This window comes from Drosophila simulans, chromosome 2L (genome assembly GCF_016746395.2).
Source record: "Drosophila simulans strain w501 chromosome 2L, Prin_Dsim_3.1, whole genome shotgun sequence".
Lineage (NCBI taxonomy): Eukaryota > Metazoa > Arthropoda > Insecta > Diptera > Drosophilidae > Drosophila > Drosophila simulans.
In genome coordinates, this window is record NC_052520.2 from 11,533,370 (window position 1) to 11,554,059 (window position 20,690).

Here is a 20,690-nt window from a genome sequence, read left to right on the forward strand (position 1 = left end):
TTAGCATATGTAGTTGAGGGTCAGGCCCAAACAAGACAGGCAAAAAAGTGTACAGCACCCCAGTTCCACTACCACCCCACATCCACTTCCACTTCCCGGCAACAGGACAACACCCCCTGGCTTGGTTTGAGTTGAGCTGACAGCCGAGCTGTCAAAGCGGATTTTAGAGCACTCGCTGCCAGGTAAACAACAACAGGAGAGCCGCATATATAGGCCAAAGAATAGGGGATGCTCTATAGTGTAAAAATTCTTTATAGAAAAATACTCAAAATAGAAAGATTAAAGTAAAAAGCCCTACAAGATGTTAAGCTTGGTGAATTCTAACAGAATTTACATATTATTAAAACTGCTGGGCTGATTATATATTAATATCTTGTGAAAATTATAACTCATGGGTTGCCTAATAAAAAACAGCATTCCTAAAAACAATCAAACAAGAAAATTAAAAATTTATCTAAAATGGGAATAACAATAGCAGTAATATTAAAATTATTATTTAGCCAAATAAATTTAACACAAAAATTATGAGAATATTACATAGGCGAAACCAAAAGTTTTTGTTTTTCATTGAAGATAGCCAAGCTAATTGGTAAGTTCCTTATACCCCACTAAGGCTTTGCAGAGCAAACACCTGTCATGGGTTGAGTGTTGGCCAAAAGGGTTTAACTACGTATCTCACTTGTTTCTGTTTTGTCGTTGTTGGTTTGTTGGCGGTGTTGCTTTTGTTATTGCTATTGCTGTGGCGGTTTGCCCTTGGCCAAAAATGCATTGTGTTGGCATATTCACGTATGTGCTGCTGCTCTGCGGCTAAAATTTTGACAAGCGCCAGCTCGACGAGGCAGGCGAAGGACATTTAGGGACCGAAATACCTTGTAAACATATGCGTGTGCGTATACTTAATTTCACCTAAGCGCTGGGCACTGAATTTAAGTGATAAATGCTGCCAAAACTTGATGAAAGGCGTGACTTCGGAGGTGTTTGTTTAGGATCATTTTACTCTGTGGCGCATATTTTCTTGGGTAACTGCAAAGCCTTTTGTTTCACCAAATTACAAAGGAATAAAGTCCATTTTTGTCATCTTTTCGGCTGGATTTCCGTCATCATCTACAAGCAGATGTACATTTGAGTACTGTATCTTATCTAGTTCGGCATAAACGCTTTTGCTGATGCTCACTTCAGGGTACTTTAAAGAAGTATTTAAATAGAATTAATAGAAATATAGACAGCTAAATATACCTACCAGTTTAGCCACCTTCCAACATTCCAAGGCCGTCTTATTTCGGCTCAATCGTAGGTTAATGGTAGCTAAGTATCCCCAGACATCTGGTATAAAGATGTCGACTTCTGTGCAACGCGATAGATACGGAATGGCATCCTCAAGACGGTTGAGCTGTTGGTATTTATGTGAATAAACAGCATTTTGAAACAATTCAAATAAAACTCACATGGTAAAGTGTCAGGCCCATTCCATAGTTGGCTATAAAGTTCTTGCGTCTGGTGGGCAAACAGATATTAAATGCTTTTTCGGCCAGCTCGTATTGTTTCCTTTGTAAGGCTAATTGACCGAGACGCAGAAAACTCAACTTGAATAGCACTATATCCATCGGATCTACCGCGGACAATAATTCCTGAAAGTATTTCAGAGCTTCATCACAACGCCCACGGGAATACTCTACACTGCCGTTTATGTGGAGTTGGTAACAGCGCTAGACAATAATTTCCAATTAAATATAAATTTCGTTTTGTATAAAAAACTACTCTCACCTTCAACTTTCCATACACACTGTTATCCGTAGGCATCTTAATGATCTGGAACTTATCATCGATCTGGCGCTGCAGTATCTTCAAAGTGGTTCTTATAAGATAGGCCTCAGCTTCCGTAAAACACTGTTCAATTTCGGAAAATATAACTTCCGCAAATGCGTATGCTCCTAGGCGAGCGAAGAGCTTAAAAACAGGATAAAACTGAGTATTCATCGTAGTGGATGAGCTCTTCATTTCAAAATCGACCGGCAAGTACAGTTCAAAAAGTGAAGTAGGAGTAAAGTTAAGAGCCCTGGGTGCAATTTTCGTTAGATTCTGAAATTTCCAGCGCGTCAACTCCATGCCGGGTAAATAATTATATTCCTTGTAATAGCAGTACAAAAGGATCCAGATTTCCGATTCCGTTCTGTTCTTATCAGCAAACTGACGCAGACTCTCGATCATATTAGATTTGGCCGTACTCGAGACCTCTTCGTCGGTTGATCTTAGGTCCATCATATATTTAATATAGAGCTGTAAGAGCAGACTGCGCTATAGAAGTAAAATAAAGTATATAAATAAATAAAGGCAATTATTAGGGCGCAGGTCTAAATGCATAAAGATGTATGGCCCTGCTCAGATCCGTATCCAAAACTCACGTAAAGTAATATCCACTCCAATCGGTGGTTCGGGGTTTCGTGAAATATCTCGCCGCCTGTTCAAACTGCAGGTTTTCGACGCTATTCAGCAGGGTTACAAAGTCGAATACAATGCGGTTGGTGGTGCTGTGGTCAATCTCATCGTACATGTGAATGGCCAAATCTCGTTGGCCAGTGTTGCTGACCAGTCGCATTTCATTCATCATCCGATTCAAACCATGTTCCTCTTGATCCTGATTCTGCGCAGAGTCACAATTATTTTTCCAACAGCAGGCGGTAAATACACCCTCAATGCGATCCATCAGCTCCTTATACATGTGCGTCAGCATTTCCTTATCGATTAATGGATAACTTATTGAATACAAATACTTTTTCGCTTAGATACCCACTCTGAATTCAATGTTCGTTTTTGTTGGCATTCGTATATTAAAGTCGCAGCCGCATATTTTCAGCACCAGATTGCAGATGTTGCTCAGCTGGCAGCAAAAGAACTCCTTTCTATCATTGATGTCTTGCACATCTCGCTTGATTATGAACTCGATTGTATCGGTTATGAGATCATCAAAGGCACGGTAGAGCTCGAGTAGCACATCCCCATCCGTCTCGTCCTCTTTGAGGAAATCCATGTCGAAGCAGCGTCGCAGCTTTGCCCTTTTGAGGAGGCTCTCATTGTATTGGTCCAGGGGTTCATTGCGCTCGCAAATTGGCTGAAAGAAGCAAATCTTGAAGGTGCAGAACATTGGGCCCATTACTAAGGTATCTCTGGGAAGGCTTAGCTTGATGGATGGCTTGAAAACGGGATTAAGCCTGCATGCGAAGCGGCAATAATTCACTGGGAAAGGTAATGCGGAACCATGTGTTATCGTATTGATATCTTAACTTAAGAGCCCTCACCTCCTGGGTACCCAAAGATACTTGGATTAAGGACTCCCTCGTACAGGACATTCGTCGGTGTCTCCTGGTACAGTTGCAGCAACAATTCATAGTCATTGTGAACTACAGCCTCCTCGAGAATTTTCCTCATTTGCTCGTTAAGAACAAAACGGTGCAGAGAGTTGTTGATCAAGGCAAGGTCCGAAACTGGATCAATTTTATGGATCTGAAAGTCAACGTCCTGTTCCCAAAGTAGCATGCGAAAAAGCTTTGGAAGCTTCACCCTCGAATTGGTCTCCATTTGGTTAAAACTGAAGTTCATGTTGAGGTGCAGATCCCGCTTGATGTTCTCCCACACGATGATCGTGTTCTGGTCACTGATGATCTGTGAAATGAATCCTGAGTAGGTGCACAAGGGAACCACCCTAAAAGCACCATCGGACTCATCCGGCTGTGTTGAACGAAAAGAAACACTGAGGCCCAGTTCAGCGGATTTCAAGTGAAGATCCTCGGGAACATTGTATATCGATTCCAGCGTCAGAAAGGCCAAGTTCGTAAAGTTAAAGTTCTTCAGGATGGGCAAAATGGAATACATGTGCCAAACGCTGCACGTGGTGATTTTATCATTAATCTTCTTCGAACGATACTCCGGGTACAGATAGATGGTGATGTCGCTGATAAAGCGACGTCGTTGGAAAAGCTGTAGAAGATCGCAGTGGCCGCGGGATAGGAGTTCCAGTCTCTCCTCCGAAAAGGTACCTCCCTCACCTTCCTCTCCAGCTTCCTCACCGTCACGTTCAGATGACCTCTTACTTGATCTCTCCTTTGGAACATTTTCTTTACTCTCCGAAGCGTCTGTGATTATTTGACTTATTTCCCATGAAGAGGATGTGCGTCCTTGCTTCCTTGACTTCCCTTTTCCAGATCCTCCCTTCCGGCGCCTGGGAATCCTTTGATAGAGGGATATCAACAGCGGCTGATCGCTGAACGTGTTCATGTCCTCGATATCGTCCTGCATCACACCCATTGCAAATACGGGCTTCTTCAGATTGAACTCGTGCTGATAGATTATGGTATCTGTGGTGTAGCGCTCCTGCATCTTCTGTAGTGTGTTCTTCGGATGGTAGAGGTGCAGCTCCAGAGGATTACCCGTTTCGGGTAGCTTGCTCATTTCATTCAGCTGGATGTAGAGGAAGACCCGTTGCTGTAGGCCCTTACTTTGCTCCAAAGGAGGCACCACCGTCGGCACCTGTGTAACCTCGTTACCTCCCGCTGAGCGCCTCCGTTTGGTGAGCCGTCCAGTTCGACGGACGGTGTTTCGGACCTTTCTATCCATTGTGAATTGACATAAAGGTGTGCTAAGTAAACTTGTTTTATCTTTAGATTGAGCTTAGCAGGTGTTGACACCCGAAGCACTGATTTCTTAGTTTTTAAGAAGTCTCAATACATACACAAGTGTTTGCAACAACGCAAATCCCATTCTTTTCAATCACACGCAGAAAATGAAGCATTTTGAAGGCCAGAACTAATTCGAAATGTTGGAATGCGGTTACACATATCACATATTTAAATGTAAGAAAAACAGCCCGAGATACCTCCTTCACATTTAAAATGCGTATCCAATTCTCAGACATTCACCCATTCCATGCAGAAGTTGAAGAGGTTACTTAGCCGCCTTCGAAGACTCTCATCTCCGTATCTTTTATTCAAAAGGAAAAAATGTTTTATGTATTCTGATGCCGACGCCGCGGGATTCTAAACAATAAACACTTCAACAAGTCGGCTGCTCGTTTCCATTCGCCCTCGCAAAATTCCGAAAGGTCTGGCCTAAAAAATCGTATGGCATTTGGACTGGAAGATGGGGGGCTGTGTGGGTTTTATTACTCCCAGACATATAAGTTTTATTAGACACGGTTGGCTCGTAAACCAAATTTCGGCAAAGTGTCAAGAAGCAACTTGAACAGGTTGAGAATTAAACTCGCCAAGTTTTCATTGGTAGATCTAATTTAATCAGTCATCGCTTTGAATTAGGAGAATTCTTAGAATTTACCCAGGGCATGGAAGCACTTATTCCGCACATTTCTCTACTGCTTTATCCACACAAAAGCCAAAACAATTAAACACCCAGCTTCCAGTTGGCAATTAATGAATGCGAAGTAGAGACGAAGCGTAAATTGATTTAAATGCGCAGAACTAAAGCCAAAAGAAAGTCAATTTATTTAATTTTGTTTTATGTCTCGCTGCTCCAGTGACTTTGCAGTTGATAGTTGTGGGTTTTGTGGCACTTTTTGTTTGATGTCATTTTTTTTTTATTGTTTTAGCGAAACGGTCAAAGTCAGTCCAAATGCATTTTTAAATTAAACTTTTACGCCAACTTTTCGCATAAATGTGCGCACACGCAAAGGCAAGGACAAGAATAAAAAAAATGAAATAAAATAGGAGCACAAAAATTAACTCTTGACCTGCGGGCTGGCAGCAACAAAAAATTCCAGCTACTGCAACTATATAAAAATATTGCAAATTTATACAAGCCAGGCGGCTTTTTTTCGAAAGCGGCGGATTGCATTGCGTAAACTTATGCCATATATTGCATTTATAACTGGCTCGACGCTCCGAATATTAATATTATTTTTTAAATGTGGGTCACTCGGAATTTGCATAGCGCACTTTTCGGCCAGCAGAGGAGTCCTTTTGCACCCAAGATCGTGTGTGCAAATTCCTTGGCTTTGGCTTCGACTTCATGGCTTCGACTTCGTGGCTTCCTGCATTTATGCCATCGTCAAAGGAGGCAAACTTAAAATGCAGCGCTCGCAACTTTAATATAACTTAATCCTTTTGCGGCGCCTGTGTGTGTGTGTGTGTAACTTACGAATTATGGCGTTAATACCACTATGTGCTTATGAGTCCGCTGTCCCTGTGTTTGTGCTGTGTGTGTGTGTGCATGTTTGAGCTCGTGTTACTTTAGCAAGTTGACTTTTGGGATCATCATTAGAGAGCGGAGTGGGTATGTGTCAGTGTTTGCCAACATGCAGCTTGCGGTTTGAGTTTTCTCTTCAGCACAATCCCGATGACGTCAGAAGCTTAGCATCGAAGGCATGCCACAAAGAAAGTTATTTATGGAAATAATGTTAATTATCACAGTAAGCAGGAAAGTTGATTCCTTGGTAACGTCCATTGCGATGGCAGTAATTTGCTGAAATCCTAAACTTTGCTGGCATTCATTTGCGGTTACATAATTAGCTATGCCGTAGTATAAATAAACGTAACCGATGCATCCTTATCCATCTCCAGCCTCAAGCTTTAAGCAATATGAAAGCGGAAATATCAGTTCACCAATATCTTCGATTAATTTTGGGCCTTGCAAATGCTAATAAATATACCCATAATGCGGCAGACAATTCACGTCTTTTGTTCCTATTATAATTGCTTTTATTTACTATTATAATGGCATTAGACACTTCCCATAGATAGTGTCATCACAAGAGTCGCTGAAGGCCAGTGAAAAAATCGGAAGCCACTAGAAAACCAGCTACAACCCCTTTGCCACACATGCATCCCATCCCATCCGCTGATACCACCTTCAGCTCCACATCAGGAGGCAAATGGGTGGGGAATCTACTTTCAGTGGCACATGTATGCTGGAACGATTACAAAATGCTGAAAACGGAATTTGCAAAATGTCACGTCTGACGTTCGCTGGCAACTAAGACGGAAATTTACCACTAAATGACGACCAACCCCCGAAACGAGGTGCCGCTGATACGAGGGGCAACCTCAGAGCTCGATGAAGTGCAAAATGGAAACCCAGACGAGCAACTACCATTATGGGGAACTTCTGCAAGAGAGCTGAATACTTTGATTGAAACAAATTCTATTAAATCAATCCACATTTAATTTCATTAATTGTCCAAACACTGTTACAGAGGATAAAGGACTCAATCGGTAAGACTCCAGCCAAAGGTATACGGCTTGCTGGCATCCATTGGCTGCATCATGGCATAGCCGTCCCAGCCGCAGGAATCACCACCCGCATTCGTTGGCAGATTGCAGTAGCCGTGAGTGCCGCAAGGACTGCCCATGGAGGTTTGCATTTGCTGGCGCTGTAGAATCTGCGCCTGCAGCGGTTGCATCATCGCGAGATTGTTGGACGGCGGGTACTGCTGCACCATGACTGGGCCACGACAAGTCACAGAGTTCTGCTGGCTTGGCTTGGACATGTATGAGGGCGCAGGAAACCGGGTCTCCGTTCGTTGATATATAGGATGTTGAACAATGGACTTGGGGCAGTGGGTATGTGGAGCCTGTGGCTGTACCTGCTGCATCTGCATGCGCTGTTGCATTGCCGCCTGATGAGCACCTAGGGGTGGCTGCATGGGCACTCCGTCCACCAATACTGGATAAACTTTCCCGCCAAAGACGAGCCCGCTGCCATAGGTGACCATGCCATTCTGGGGCACTTGCGGTGAACTGTCTTGTACAGTCGAGTTTTTCAGACTAGTCATTATAATAGTGTTTCTGTTATTCTATTATTAGAATTTCCGTATTCAAATTTTAGCAACCGTTCTCCTAAAAGTTGATCGAAATACTGACGAGAGATTGAAATAGATCTGACAACAGAGTCTCAGCACTCGCTTGAAAATTCCTCGGCCTGCTAATTAATGTGGCTTAACTGTGAGCACCCACCCTAAATTTTCAAGAAAGAAAAACTCAAAGGATTGTAGACCTTATCATCACGTACACTCCGAATTGATAAACTGTGTTAGCTCGGAAAGAAGCGGGAGGCATTTTTAATTAAGCCGAGAGTAGAACTTGAAGAAGGCACCCGAGATTGTCAGAGATAAAAAAGAAAACAAGAAAGGGATAACCGAGATTACTTGGATGTAAAATAACAATGTGAATTCATGTGGCCATACCAATTATGTATAGATAAATAGCAGAGAAAGAACAAAATCAGAGTGATTGCCTTAATGGAATGGTTCAAGACTAGTATAAACTGATTTTTGTGTCAGTTCGTTTCAGATGCCTTAATCGAAAAGCCAATCAAAAATTAGAAAAAAATAGTTTGGCTTTCCGACACAGACACAAGAATTTACCACGTCCTGGCCCATACCTTCTAAAAATTAATCCGAAACAGGTAAGTTTTTGTGAGTTCTGGGTGTTTAAAATGAGGTCAAACACGTAGGTCTCACGTAGGAAATTGGCAATCTGTCTCTCCAACATGTTTCCTGATGACTTCGACGTAGAACCCTTCAATCCATTCAATGTGGGACCACCCAATAGTGGAGCCCGATCTGAATTCAAAATACCTACCTGCGTTACGTATCCGCCACCGGTTTTCGTACCCAAGTCCGAATATGTGAAGCCATCCAAGGAGTTGGTTTCCCGGAACAGCAACCATAGTATAGGAAAGTCCACGATCGGCGAGGTCGATATATCCAAGGCCATCAATGAAGAGATGGCCGTGGCCAAGAAGCAGGCCGAAGCTCTCAGTGAAAAAAACCGCATTGATGCGGGTGCTGTCTCAACAACGAAGCTGTCCAAGGACTCCAAATCAAAGGAAGCGGTTTCAAAGGACTCTTTGCGCACCTTAATGCCAATAAGGTCAAACCGTCAGGTCAGTGGTGATGGTAGAGCCAATTCCAAATTATCCATATCACAATTCAGTGCGGCCTCCAAGACGAGCTGCACGAATAAGCAAAGTGAGGCTAACATGGCCTCAAAGTCTTCGAACATTACATTGAAACGATCTGCAATAGGCAACAGTATTTCCTCAAATACCACCCTCACTCCGAAGTCCATTTTGAAGTCAACAAATTTCTCAGAAGCAGCCAAAGCTTCCACTACCACAATGAAATCAAAAGTGTCAAATAAGCCATCAGAAACAGGAACTCAGCGCTCCTCAAAATTAAATCCTGCTGACTCAGACTCGAAACAATCTCTAAAGTCTGCAAAGCCAAAGCATTCCGATTTTAAAATGCAAGATTCGCAGCTGACCAGTACTCAAGAACAAGCCCCGTCTGTTGTAGCCACAGAAAATGCAAGGCTAGACTCTTGGAATGATCGAGTTCCTTCAAAGACCAACAAGTCAAATGTACTACCAGAATCCAAGGATGGCCCCAGCTACATTCGTTCGGAAGCAGCTTTATCCTACAGACAGTCCTTGAATCAGCAGGCTGCCGAAATGGCGGGTCGCCTGAACGCCGGAAATGAAAACTTTAGGCGTTACAACTCCGTGGCACGGAATCACTCGATCAAAGTACCTCAAAAACTTACCGACGGGGATCGTATGACATTTTGGTTCAGCGATGCTGTACTTTCCTAGAAACCAAACAAATCCTTAGTTCATATTTACAGAGAACTGCTAGCTATTGAACAGAAAAATGTAATCGAAAATTAAAAGTTTTTACATTTACAATATTCCAAATGTACTATACTGTTTGGTTAACGAGTCAGAAGAGAGAAAACTAACCTGATTTGCGGTGCAGCATTTTTTTACTGATGTTCAGTGTCATTAATTCAAATGCGCTAAAAATTTGCGGTCACTTCGTTCTGAATGCGTTGACCCATAAAATATGCAAAAAAGGTGAGCTCAATTTTGCAAAATAAATGCGGATGCAAATAAAGTGCATATAAAAAGGACGCGTCAAACCAATTCAGTAAATTACACAAATGTATACATTTCTGATCATTAGAAAAAAAAGGATATACATTTTAAATGATATGGCATTATATGATTATATACATGAGAAATTGTGTACTTATTATATTATTCTTATTCCTTTAAAAATTTTGGCTCGACTAAGTGTTTAATTTATTTTAAATTAAAGCCAGCCAAGAACACAGCTCAGCTGACTTTTTGTTTGCAAAATCAAATTAATGAGGACAATTCGGTCGAGCGTTTTGTTTGGGGTATTGTGGTTAATTTTACTTTATTTATTACAGCGCAGAATGCTAATTGCAGCTGCCAGCGGAGGCCGACAACAATGTTAGTTTGTAGTTGCCCAGCTGCCTAATCAGCGTCAGCATTTTGGCCAGGAGCGGAATCGGGGTTGTGAGCCATGGAATGGCAAGAGGGGTGTAACAATTATAATAAATGCCTGTGGCTTACATTTAATTGCATGTCAATTTGTAAGCCGCTGGCCCGAGCACACTCGTCCGTAAGTAGGCCACAATAAATGAGGCGAGTGGGTTGTGGGTGGGATATTTATATGGAAATGCGGGGATTTTTATGCTCGTACTTGTACAATAAAGGAAACAACTGCAATAATGGCGCACGGCGCATAAAGTACCAGAAATAATAGCAACAAACAACTTTGCTGGAGTGCAAAAACCAAAAACGACAGCCACGACAGCAAAGGCTTCGCTTCGAAATGAAATGAAACAAACGCTGGTAGAGAAATATATTTAATACGAAAAGTTTTGCAATAACGGAAATGAAATGGAAATGGACGCGCGCCAATAGACATAAATGCGAGTGAACCTAAGTATATGTGAGTATTTTTCGTGTCTGTGTGCCAACAAATACCCAGGATACAAATAGGACACGGCAGCCGGAGCAGCCAACAACAGCAAAAACCACAGTCTCAGTGCCCGGCCGTGTAAAACAAAAGCGCCATCGCACAATGCAAAAACAAACAGCGAAAGCCAACACGGATCTCAAAAGTAAAACTAACAACAATATCCGCAAAAAGCAATTGCACAAAGGCAAAAGTGGCAACGCCATCAGATGCAGCCCACATTGCGCCTATAAAGAGCATAAAATATTAAAAAAGGTGGAAATATGTAGGCGGCGGTTTCTTTAGAAATATTCGCAAAGTAATTTGAGCGCCCTGATAAACAAAAGGTAGCCCAGCGAATCAGTTTGAAAAGTTGCGACCGAAAGCGTTGCCTCAATTACTATCTACAAATATTATCTGACACTAGAATAAAAAAATTGTTGGATAAATAAATGAGAACAAAAGCTATCTCTCAATATCTATCTATGAATTGTGTTTGAACTATTTGTTCCTTATTTTTTAATGCACTCTAGCCTTTTTCTATTATCTAAACACCACACAATTCCGCAAATTTATGCGCCTTCATATTGTGTAAGCCCAATATGTTCTTGTGGATGTTTAAACAAAGGTATGCTAATTAATTGCTGCTCTGGAAAGGAGTAAATCAACAAACACACACTTCTGTTAAACACACTTCAAACTGTCGCAGTGCAGATATTAGCAAGGATATGCATACGCTGGCTTATGCGGAGATACATACTCCAGGCTCCACTTTTAGCGCCAACATGTCTTTTTGTGTCCGGCCCACACTGCGTATGCGTAATAAAATTGAATTAACGCAACCTATGACACAAGGTCGCCCGAGGCAACGGCAGTTTGCCGTAAATATTGCTCCACGTTTTCGAGTGTGTAAGTAAGTATGGGATAGGGACAGTATTTCCTATTAATATAGACATAAATTCGAGACTCTGAATGCCTCGAGCTGGTTAAGTTTTGCCCTAATTATTAACTCATATTTGACAAGACGACTGATACGAAAGCTGGCCATCTAATCATAATGCAATTTTCGATTTCATGTTTATTTGACAGTTTCAAAGGGAAAAGCGTCACTCGCCTGCAGCTGAAAATTAGTTGGCTGCATTTAATAATCAGTGTGAAGCGCCCGAATTGAATTTAATTTGGCCAAGTCATTGCTCGTATAACTCAAATAAACGCAGGGCGGGCCATAATCAAGTACCTACGACTATGGAATAGCCTGGCATCATGATTGGTGTGTACAATTTACTAAAAACCAAACATGACTTTGTATTTGCGTTGGCTGATAATCGCATATGCACCAGGGGCACGTGCGCAATTTTCCCACAGATCTGAGTTTTACTTATGGAATTTAATATTTAAAGTGCCTCCCGTTTTTATGGCCACTATTCGCCGTTTCAATTAAGCCTAAATGCAGTTGATTAACAAATTCAATTTGCATGCCGCGACGGCGGCTGCGGTCGAGCGTGAATTTTTCGCCGATGCAGCAAGACTTGCATAATTATCAGCGTGGCATTAAAACATTTACATTATTATCTGCAGCATTCCGTTAAAATTTAATTTATAATTTGCATAATGATAAATGAAGAGCGCTTTTAACAGCGACTACAAATCAAGGCGGCCAAATGGCAAAAGTGAATTCAGAAGAGCGGAGTCAAGTCAGCGGGAAATGATTCATGGTCCCATTGTGAGGCTCCGGCTCTGATTTCGTAGTGAAAGTCGACCGAGTCATTTGTCGTCATAACTTTTGTCATTAAAAGCTGTGGGGGCGGGGCGGGCAGGATCGGATGCCGAGGAGACTGGGCGTGGCCGGTTACGTGCCGGGCGGACAAAGGCAGTCCTTCTCACTCTTCGCCGTCTGCCGTCTGTGTATACATTTTTCATAACATGCTAAACTTATGTGGCTGTGTTTGTGGTTCTCTCAGGACAGCCAAGTCACGTTCCTTAATATGTCTGTGTATGCGACCGCCTGGATAAGTGTCCACGTTGCTTCATCTGTGTGGGTGCGTGTGTGGCTTCGAGTCTAACACATTTTTAATTTATTTTCATCCGACTCCCTAGCACAGTGGTGTGGATTTAGCCACAGCCTCAAGCACCGGGTTAAGAGCCTTCCTGAACCTTTGAGTGCTGGTCAGGCGCAGGCACAATCGCAGTCGCAGGATGAGGCTAAGGCTCAGTAGCAGGCCAAAACTGAATCCTTGAGAGCTGTCCTCCCAGAAAGTAAACAATACACACTTTTGCGTCCTTTGACTTTGTCTCAATGTCTTCACATGCCATTGATTGCAGAGAATTAGGATCAGTTTTCCAATTCCAGCAAATTGTTAATAAATTCACAAATGAAAAAAAGCCAGAGTTAGGCATGCGGTGGATTTTAAGTTTCTTATATTACTATCCCTACTTTTCCCAGAATATTTCAAGTAAGAAATCTAAACGAGTCGATCCAACTAAAATTTCAAAAATGGATACGATTATTGAAAAACTCATGCGCATTATATCCGTGACGTTTGGTTTTCTGCTTAATAAGCTGTTATTTTACGTATTGATCTCTGGTCTGTTTATCATAATTTTTATTCGACTTTTTATGATGGAGCGAATGCAACGATTAAAGGCAATAATCTTGAGAAGCTTGCACGAATATGACAACGAATCTGAGGCAGAAGATGAAGGATACATAGATGATGAGTTTCTATTCAGGGATCTCAATCCGGAGCAGAGTGTCGAGTTGCATCGCCGGCAGCGATTGGAGGCGGCAGCTAAAGTATTGCGAAATGTGGCGGACAAGGAGGGATCCCACAAGTGTCCCGAACAGAGACGAAAGAAAACTGAACCAACAAAATCAAGATAAATTATGGATAGTTACAGCATATACCTAAGATAATTTCCATTCATCAGGAATTGTTAAAAATAACACAATTAGGGAATGCAGCTTGATGTTACTGACTTACCATAACCGAATATCCAAACAAAATGAACTAAATACAATTCCATGCCCAGTCGTAATCCTTTGAAATTAATTTGCTGCCATTGCCTTCGTGTCTGGGGTCTTACAATTCCGTTGGCCATTTTAATTGGTTTGCGAGCACATAAGCCGGCCTTAAGTCGCCAGGTGGAACTGTAGCAAGGGTAAAAATGGCTATAAATATTTGTTCAGCTGGCTGGACCCAAGTCCCAGAAAAGGGGCAGTTGACTGGAGGCCTGGACAACTGCGGCGAACGGAAGGCGCTTAAGATTAAAAAGCGTCACGGGTACTGGATGCGATGGCAAAACCACAAAGCAAACACAAACACAAATAGAGATGAGAGGGTATGAGGAGGCTTAAATGGGGGTTCGTGGGTGCCGCAGTGGAAACAGTGGCAAAATAAATATGTAAGTCATAACTAAGAGGGTAGTCGAGGTTGCAAGTACCCCGCTTGAATGTATATTTGCTGCAGTTGGGAAATAAATTTGAAAAACAATAATGGAATGCAAAATAAAAGTATAATGTTTTGTATGCTAATTGATATCCTAAGCCAGTTGGAGGCTGGTTGGACATGCAGGGTATCATCCAGGCGACTATCCCTACTCTAATGCTGCCCACATGTCCAAAAGCAAACATTTTAAAGTTCAAAAGAAGGTCCTTAACCTGCAGCCGGGGGCGGATTGCACTTGCACTCACGTACATCACTCGCAGCTGATGTTGCTGCTGCTCTTGTTGTTGATGTGGCTGGTGTTGCAAGAGTTGCTGCCGCCGCTGCCGCTGCTGCTGCTGCTGCTGCTGCTGTTGATGCCTTTGTGAGGTTGCAACTGCAGCTGCTGTGGGCTGCTAAATGAAGTGAGTGTCAACACAAATGCAAACAAATGGGAGGAGCGCATAAAGCGAAAAGTAAAAGGCGTCGCAAATCAACAGAGGACTTCCATCAAGTGAGGCGACAGGTGTGCCACGCCCCTACGCAACTACGCCCACCAGTGACTCTCCATTTCGACTTCAACTCCCCGGCCAGACAAATGGGGTCAGTGCTCCAGGCTAGCACTCCCATTGTTGTTTAGTTTTAATAATATTAATGCACACTAATGTGCAAAAAAATAACATTTAAATATATCTCGTTGAGTTGTGGCCACAAAAGGCATTTTAATGAAAGTTCTAGAGGTAGGCAAAGTGCTGTTACTATTAAAATAATAGACTTTCCTTCATTATTAAGCAAATGCATTTCCGCAAAAACGAAGAATGCGGATTGGAATTTGGCAAGAATGAAGATGTAAATATTGGAACTGCATTACAATAAATACACAACACAATGGGCATTTTTCAATTTGGTCTTAAAAATGTAAGTAAAATCAACTGCTTAAGAAAGGACTTTGTGCATTTATTTTTAAGTTATTCAAAAACTCTAAGAAACTTCCGTTATGATTTACTCACTTAAGGACGTTTTCAAAAGCTTCTTGAAACTTATACGACGCTCCGTTTCTTTGGTGTGCCATCTCCAAACTCTCCTTTCCCTCTAAAAACAAACTTTGAAATTTGCATTTGGCTTATATGCATGGGTAATTATTTCTTGCCTTGCGTTTTCCATTTCATTAGTTGCCACTGCCCGGTTTCCCATTGTTTGCTCCTAAAATGAAATTTTTAATTAAGAAAGCAAGCAGAATGAAGCGAAGACTTCGACTTCGATGAGTGGCCAAGTTGAGTGTACATATTTTATGAGCGCCACCAAAAAACTTGGTCAGTTCCTGTTCGGGCGCCACGCCATTTATTGGGTTTCATAAACTTTATGCACTTTATGCGCTCGCCGAAGCGCGAGTTTGCATTTAGTTTTCATTTATTTCCACTTTTAAAGCTCATTAAGCGCATTTGCACGCTGCTGTGCATCGATTAACAATGGAAACAATATAAATTAATCTTTTAATGAATTTATATTGAATTAATATTAAATTTAGTTGGCATTATCATGTGCGTGCCAAAGTCAAACAACAGCGAAAACAAAAATGATTAATTCCATCAGAACTTTATGCTGCCACGCTTTGGCGGATTAAAATATAGGGGGCATTGTTCCGTAAACATCATAAATAAATACGAGAGGCCAAATGTAAATAAAGATGAATACCAATAATTGCACATTGACAAGCTAAATACATGGAAGGCCTTTCATGAACGCCTTTTAACAAATGCAGCTAAAGTTTTTTTTCACCCAGTTTAGTGGTAAAATCGACTTGTATCAGTTTACATGCATCACGCAATTGTTCCATCAATTATTTAAAACAAACTGCAAATATTTATTTTAATGTACGGCTCTTTAACATTTCACTCCAGTCAGTTATTTTAAAAACAATACGATAATTGCATGGTAGATATGAAAATACGTTGTCCTATTCTCCACGTTTTGTGCATACAAATTTAATATAATTGAATTTCATTGCATTGTGCCATTTACATAATAATAAAAATATTTATTTCATTTTGCGATATGTTGACTTTTGTTCAATTTCACTTGAATGCGCTTTATTTCACTATTTTTCCAGCTTTTGTACTCCTCCTTGGCTTATTATGCCATCAGCGGCGTCTAGCTCGGATATTCCATCTCAGATATTTTTAATACGAGTTCGCTTTACACAATGGTGTGAATATTTAAATTGAATAAATGGCAAATTGGATGCCAAAAGGGGCGTGCCAATGGGCGGGGCTCACGTGTCGCCTGGCATTTGCATTTGGCTCAGTTCTACGACTCTTTTAACGCCACCAGACGGCTCCTCAGTAAACCATTCCAAATCCCTGCTCCGGTTGCTCCGGCATACAGTGCATACATCTGTCTTCTGCTCCTTCTCGGCGTATTATTTCGTTGCATTCTGTGCACTGAAAGGACCATTCGTGCACTAGCATAAATGGAACGATATTCCCGGTGTTCAGAAGGAAGGTACTAGTATTTTAAATTCAACAAGATAGCGAATGTTCAACATATTTAACCGAGCCGTTTAGAACATCTTAAAAATTGTTTTTTTCTAAATTCTTCTGTATCATACCCAATTCAAATTTAAGGTGATTATTCTGGAAACTTTTGTGGCAACCCTAGGCTAGAGTCGTATTCGTTTTGGTCTTCGCATTTGTGCCAAGCAAACTCATTCAAGTGGCATTATAAACTAAGTTAAAGCGACAATTTCTCCCGTACCTTATTGCTTGTTTGTTTGCATTCGCTTGTCGCAGCAAATCGAAGTTCTTTCTTGGCCCCTTTTGTGAATGTGTTACCTGAAGGGAAGTGACCTCATCCATATCACATATATTCCTTAAGGAATGAAGCAATTTTTTAAATTGGCTAGAACATACTTACTGCGCGAAATACTTTTCAATCATTCTTTTGCTGTAGAGTTAAAGGAGCTAAAAAGCGGATATGCCCCTTTAAATGACATATAACTTACATGCTGGCTTTTGCTCTCAGGCTTAGACGGCTCTTGACTTGTCCTAAAGGTTAAGCTGAGCCATAGCAAAACACACAAATTGCTAAGAACATATCGATGGCACTTCACTTTGTCGCACTCAGCAATTAGGAGGCACATTAATCATACGCCGCGTTGTCAATAAACTTGTTGAAGACATGAATCAGCGACAGTTCAACGACATTAGCATTTTCTTCCATACACTAGAAAAAATTTAAGCACATTCTTTCAGATGAAACAAAAATATATGAATATAATCATTAATATAAAATGTCAATTGTAGATTCTAATATATTTTGTGTAACTTCATACACCAACAGTAAATATAGCTGATAAATATTTCAAATGCATTCAAAAACACTCTTTTTCTGCGAGTGCTCACTTCAGCTGTCTCTCTGGAGGTCCTTGTCTTGTTGATTTTGCATTATCTTAATTGTGGTCCGTGTAGGTCCTGGCACGTGTGCAGAACGCATGTGCGCTGCTATTTTCGTGTGCTCCGGCTCCGGATGAAGTGCAGCTAATGACTTTGTTTGCCATGCGCCGGCTGGTGATGATGGATCGCCGTCGCCATCTGCCGTGGAAAATTGCCTAATGCCGCGGTGCATTCAGTTCAGCATCAGTCCACCTGCTGTCCGGGTGCCAATCTGCTTTGCTTGTCCAGCAATGACACACCGCAGCCTGAAGTTTCCTTCGTCCTCGCTCCTGCTGCTCTTCGCCATGCTCCTCTGCCTGTTCGCAGGACTTGCGGACAGTTGCTGCCGCTGCTGTCTGGGCGAGAGTTGCACGGACCTCAACTGCTGCCCCTGGTGTCCAAGCGCAGTGACTTTGGATTGGACGATCTCTTGAAGGATGAAAGCCGTTGGACTATGTATACAATTTTGATCCAAATAACGCTTTCAGTTATTTAAACAAAACAACAAATTTATTTCCCGTTTGCCTTTTTTTCAATGCCCATAATCATCTAGGACTGGCGATAAAATCGATTGTTTCGAGGACCAGGTTAACTGCAGACAGAGTCCTCTTAACGTGTGAAACACATTCTCACATTGCCACAGAGTGCTTCATAATTCGCATGCAAGACACATCAATTCATTGCTCGAAAAGCAGAAGGCTGACAAAGTGTTTTCCCAATGACTTACTCCGCCCTGCCAGTTCTCCCAGTTCTCCCAGTTTTCCGACCGACTGTCGACTGAGTGACTGAGTGACGGACTGAGGGACTTCCTGACAGCCAATAAATGTCACTTTGGCCCGGCTGATGCATGAATACATCCGTCGCCTGCCTGGTGTCTCCCCAAACAGGACCTGGTAACTCTCCGAAGTGGCAGCTTATAAAGTCCTGCTGTGTCGCCCAGATAATTGACAGCGATGTGACGAAGAAATTGAGGCAGACAGTTGTCTAGATGCGAATTTAAAGGTAAGCAGCTGCAAATGACTCACTTAGGGAGTCGGTCGAATCGAAAGTTTTCATGTCTGGAGCAGATACATGTATCAAATCAATAGTGGGCACCACTAGGCAAAACGTGGCACCACCAGAAAGTTAGCCAAGTCATCGACATGTGGATGAGCCATGACAATAGTCAAATGGCCATTTCGCTAGCTCTCTAATTGCCAAGCCAAAAAAGCAGTAAACAGAGGTCAGCGAAAGTCAAAAGTCTAGACAACAACTGTTACTTTCCACTCCCCACCAAGCTGCTCCATAATCTGCTCCATTAGTTTGGTAAAAATGTGAGCATGACTGTGGATATGGGTATGAAAAATCTGCAGTAAATTCGATTAACTATGCATGCAAATGCCATTGGAAACATGAGATATGAAATTAATTCGACGTACCATGAAACACACGTCAGGAACTCATTTGGCCAGCAGAGCTCGATGAGATCCGTGTAAGCGTTAAAGCGCCGACATGACTGCGGACAGGAATTCCGCGTGGTGTAATCCTCGGAATGGAATGGCACAGGATGACGTTGTGATGAAATGGGATGGCTTGGTCGTGCTGCAAACCAAATATTAGCTCTGCAGCTGCACTGTTTTTCAATTAAACTAGCTGAATGCTCCTTCAGTCGTGCATTAAAATGAAAATTTAATCACGCCAACGGCCATGGCTGCGAAATGAATCACATTCGCTGACCTGAACCTGAACCCCACGACTCCTCGATCGGGCAAAAGGAAAAATGCGAGGCTGAGGCCATGGAGGCGCATACGTATTGTGAGGAAATATGTAATTAAATTTTTCTCCCGTATGTCATGTCTTCGCCTCGACCAAGCTGATGGTTTTTTTATGAAGGCTTTATGGGGTAGTAGTGGTTCTTCACACTACAACGGCTATCAAGCTATTGGAATGTAAATTACTAAAAAAAATCTGTATAATAAATTCCTATGGAAATGTCTTTTTCCACACTTAAGAAAACTATTTCATTCCTTTAGGTTTTCAATACACTAATTTGTAAAAGGTAGCATTATTTTAATTAAATATCAAAGAACAAAACTCCAGGTTCTAGTAGCTTAGATGCAGTGTGATTTTAGTAAGTGCATCTTCACGTCACTACTGAAACTTTGAACACGACTGTTTGCCGTCCGCGCTAATGGGTAACAATTAATCGCTACCATGCGAGACTTTGCTTACGTGCTCGTTCATTATTTTAAAATGCGCATCACAAGTGTTGGATATATATTTGTTTATCGCTGGCTGCGACTTGCAGCCCGTTTAAAATGGCTGTGGCAAGACTCTGACCACACGCCCACATTTTCATGCCACGTGAAAAGGGAAAAGACCGCGCACACACGATTTTCCACGCTGATAGAGTGAATGGAAATGAATGAATGAGGAATTTCACTTACCCCCATCCCCATCCACATCCACATCCGCATCCGCATTCATGTCCATGGCTGCCGCTTTCTTATCGCAGCTCTGGGCTGCGCGCTGCATTTATATTTAAATGTATTTAAACGACCGACAATTTGAGAGCATCGCCGTTGTCAGTGGCAGAGCTGCGTGGTCCCAAATACGGACAACGGACAACAGACTACTCTCCTCTCATTTGTAGTCCAGGCCAGGCCAAGGAGCCAAGCAGAAGGAGTCCGGATGAAGAAGGATCCGCCCCCAGCTGCAGTCCCATTTGTTTGTGCTCTGCCCGGCTTTGGCTTTCCCTGGGGTTTCTGGGCTCCGGCTGCTCGGGCTGTGATAAAAGTAAATATGTGGCATTGGTTTGTGGCCAGGCGGTTTCATTTTGGCTCGCTTCGAATTCGGTTTTCGGACTCGCTTATTTTCCGCTGGCAATGCGTTCTAGCGTAATTTTTAATTAATTCACACTCGTCCCGGAACGCGCCCACTAAATTAATATTTCGAAAACATTTGCATTTGTTAAGGGAAACTTAAAACATTTCAATAGCCCAACCAGATATTGCTTTTGCCAGAATCACACTTAAAAAAAATATTATTTTTAAGCAAGAATAAAAGGGAGAGATATGCATTAAAGTT

The 20,690-nt window shown here is 42.0% G+C and overlaps 5 protein-coding genes across 9 annotated transcripts; 3 read left to right on the top strand and 2 right to left on the bottom strand.

The window, feature by feature from the left end:
• Positions 1–496: 496 nt before the first annotated feature.
• LOC6731997 lies at positions 497–4,699 on the bottom strand. Of its 4 annotated transcripts, XM_044923474.1 has the most exons (8): positions 3,297–4,699; positions 2,792–3,234; positions 2,403–2,734; positions 1,765–2,290; positions 1,446–1,706; positions 1,241–1,390; positions 1,175–1,183; positions 497–1,104 (listed from the first exon to the last, which is right to left on the bottom strand). In XM_044923474.1, the coding sequence occupies exons 1-8, from the start codon at positions 4,609–4,611 to the stop codon at positions 1,075–1,077; spliced, it is 3,066 nt and encodes a 1,021-aa protein (XP_044779409.1). In that variant the 5' UTR covers positions 4,612–4,699; the 3' UTR covers positions 497–1,074. The 4 variants fall into 4 exon arrangements, with proteins under 4 accessions (XP_044779409.1, XP_016024674.1, XP_002079131.1 ...); XM_016178403.3 differs by lacking the exon at positions 1,175–1,183; XM_002079095.4 differs by having other exon boundaries at positions 499–1,183; positions 3,297–4,698.
• Positions 4,700–7,149: 2,450 nt separating this feature from the next.
• Positions 7,150–7,870, bottom strand: LOC6731998 (ATP-dependent RNA helicase DHH1). Its single transcript, XM_002079096.4, has one exon. It carries the CDS (start codon positions 7,775–7,777, stop codon positions 7,211–7,213), a length of 567 nt encoding a protein of 188 aa, XP_002079132.1. The 5' UTR covers positions 7,778–7,870; the 3' UTR covers positions 7,150–7,210.
• A 378-nt stretch (positions 7,871–8,248) lies between these two features.
• Positions 8,249–9,692, top strand: LOC6731999. Of its 2 annotated transcripts, none has more exons than XM_016180010.3 (2): positions 8,249–8,409; positions 8,469–9,692. In XM_016180010.3, the coding sequence occupies exon 2, from the start codon at positions 8,494–8,496 to the stop codon at positions 9,595–9,597; it is 1,104 nt and encodes a 367-aa protein (XP_016024675.1). In that variant the 5' UTR covers positions 8,249–8,409; positions 8,469–8,493; the 3' UTR covers positions 9,598–9,692. The 2 variants fall into 2 exon arrangements, with proteins under 2 accessions (XP_016024675.1, XP_044779399.1); XM_044923464.1 differs by having other exon boundaries at positions 8,271–8,409; positions 8,519–9,692.
• A 3,496-nt stretch (positions 9,693–13,188) lies between these two features.
• LOC27209010 lies at positions 13,189–14,204 on the top strand. Its single transcript, XM_016184535.3, has one exon. It carries the CDS (start codon positions 13,266–13,268, stop codon positions 13,650–13,652), a length of 387 nt encoding a protein of 128 aa, XP_016024676.1. The 5' UTR covers positions 13,189–13,265; the 3' UTR covers positions 13,653–14,204.
• Positions 14,205–19,051: 4,847 nt separating this feature from the next.
• Positions 19,052–19,457, top strand: LOC27207675. The gene has a single exon (XM_016183363.3). It carries the CDS (start codon positions 19,116–19,118, stop codon positions 19,221–19,223), a length of 108 nt encoding a protein of 35 aa, XP_016024678.1. The 5' UTR covers positions 19,052–19,115; the 3' UTR covers positions 19,224–19,457.
• Positions 19,458–20,690: the final 1,233 nt, after the last annotated feature.

Coding starts and splice junctions, on each gene's coding strand:
- LOC6731997 (XM_002079095.4), bottom strand. CDS start 4,611: ATGGATAGAAAGGTCCGAAACACCGTCCGTCGAACTGGACGGCTCACC. Junction 3,235..3,296: donor TATCTTTGGGTACCCAGGAG/GTGAGGGCTCTT, acceptor TACCTTTCCCAG/TGAATTATTGCCGCTTCGCA. Junction 1,707..1,764: donor GTGTGTATGGAAAGTTGAAG/GTGAGAGTAGTT, acceptor ATTATTGTCTAG/CGCTGTTACCAACTCCACAT.
- LOC6731998 (XM_002079096.4), bottom strand. CDS start 7,777: ATGACTAGTCTGAAAAACTCGACTGTACAAGACAGTTCACCGCAAGTG.
- LOC6731999 (XM_016180010.3), top strand. CDS start 8,494: ATGTTTCCTGATGACTTCGACGTAGAACCCTTCAATCCATTCAATGTG.
- LOC27209010 (XM_016184535.3), top strand. CDS start 13,266: ATGGATACGATTATTGAAAAACTCATGCGCATTATATCCGTGACGTTT.
- LOC27207675 (XM_016183363.3), top strand. CDS start 19,116: ATGACTGCGGACAGGAATTCCGCGTGGTGTAATCCTCGGAATGGAATG.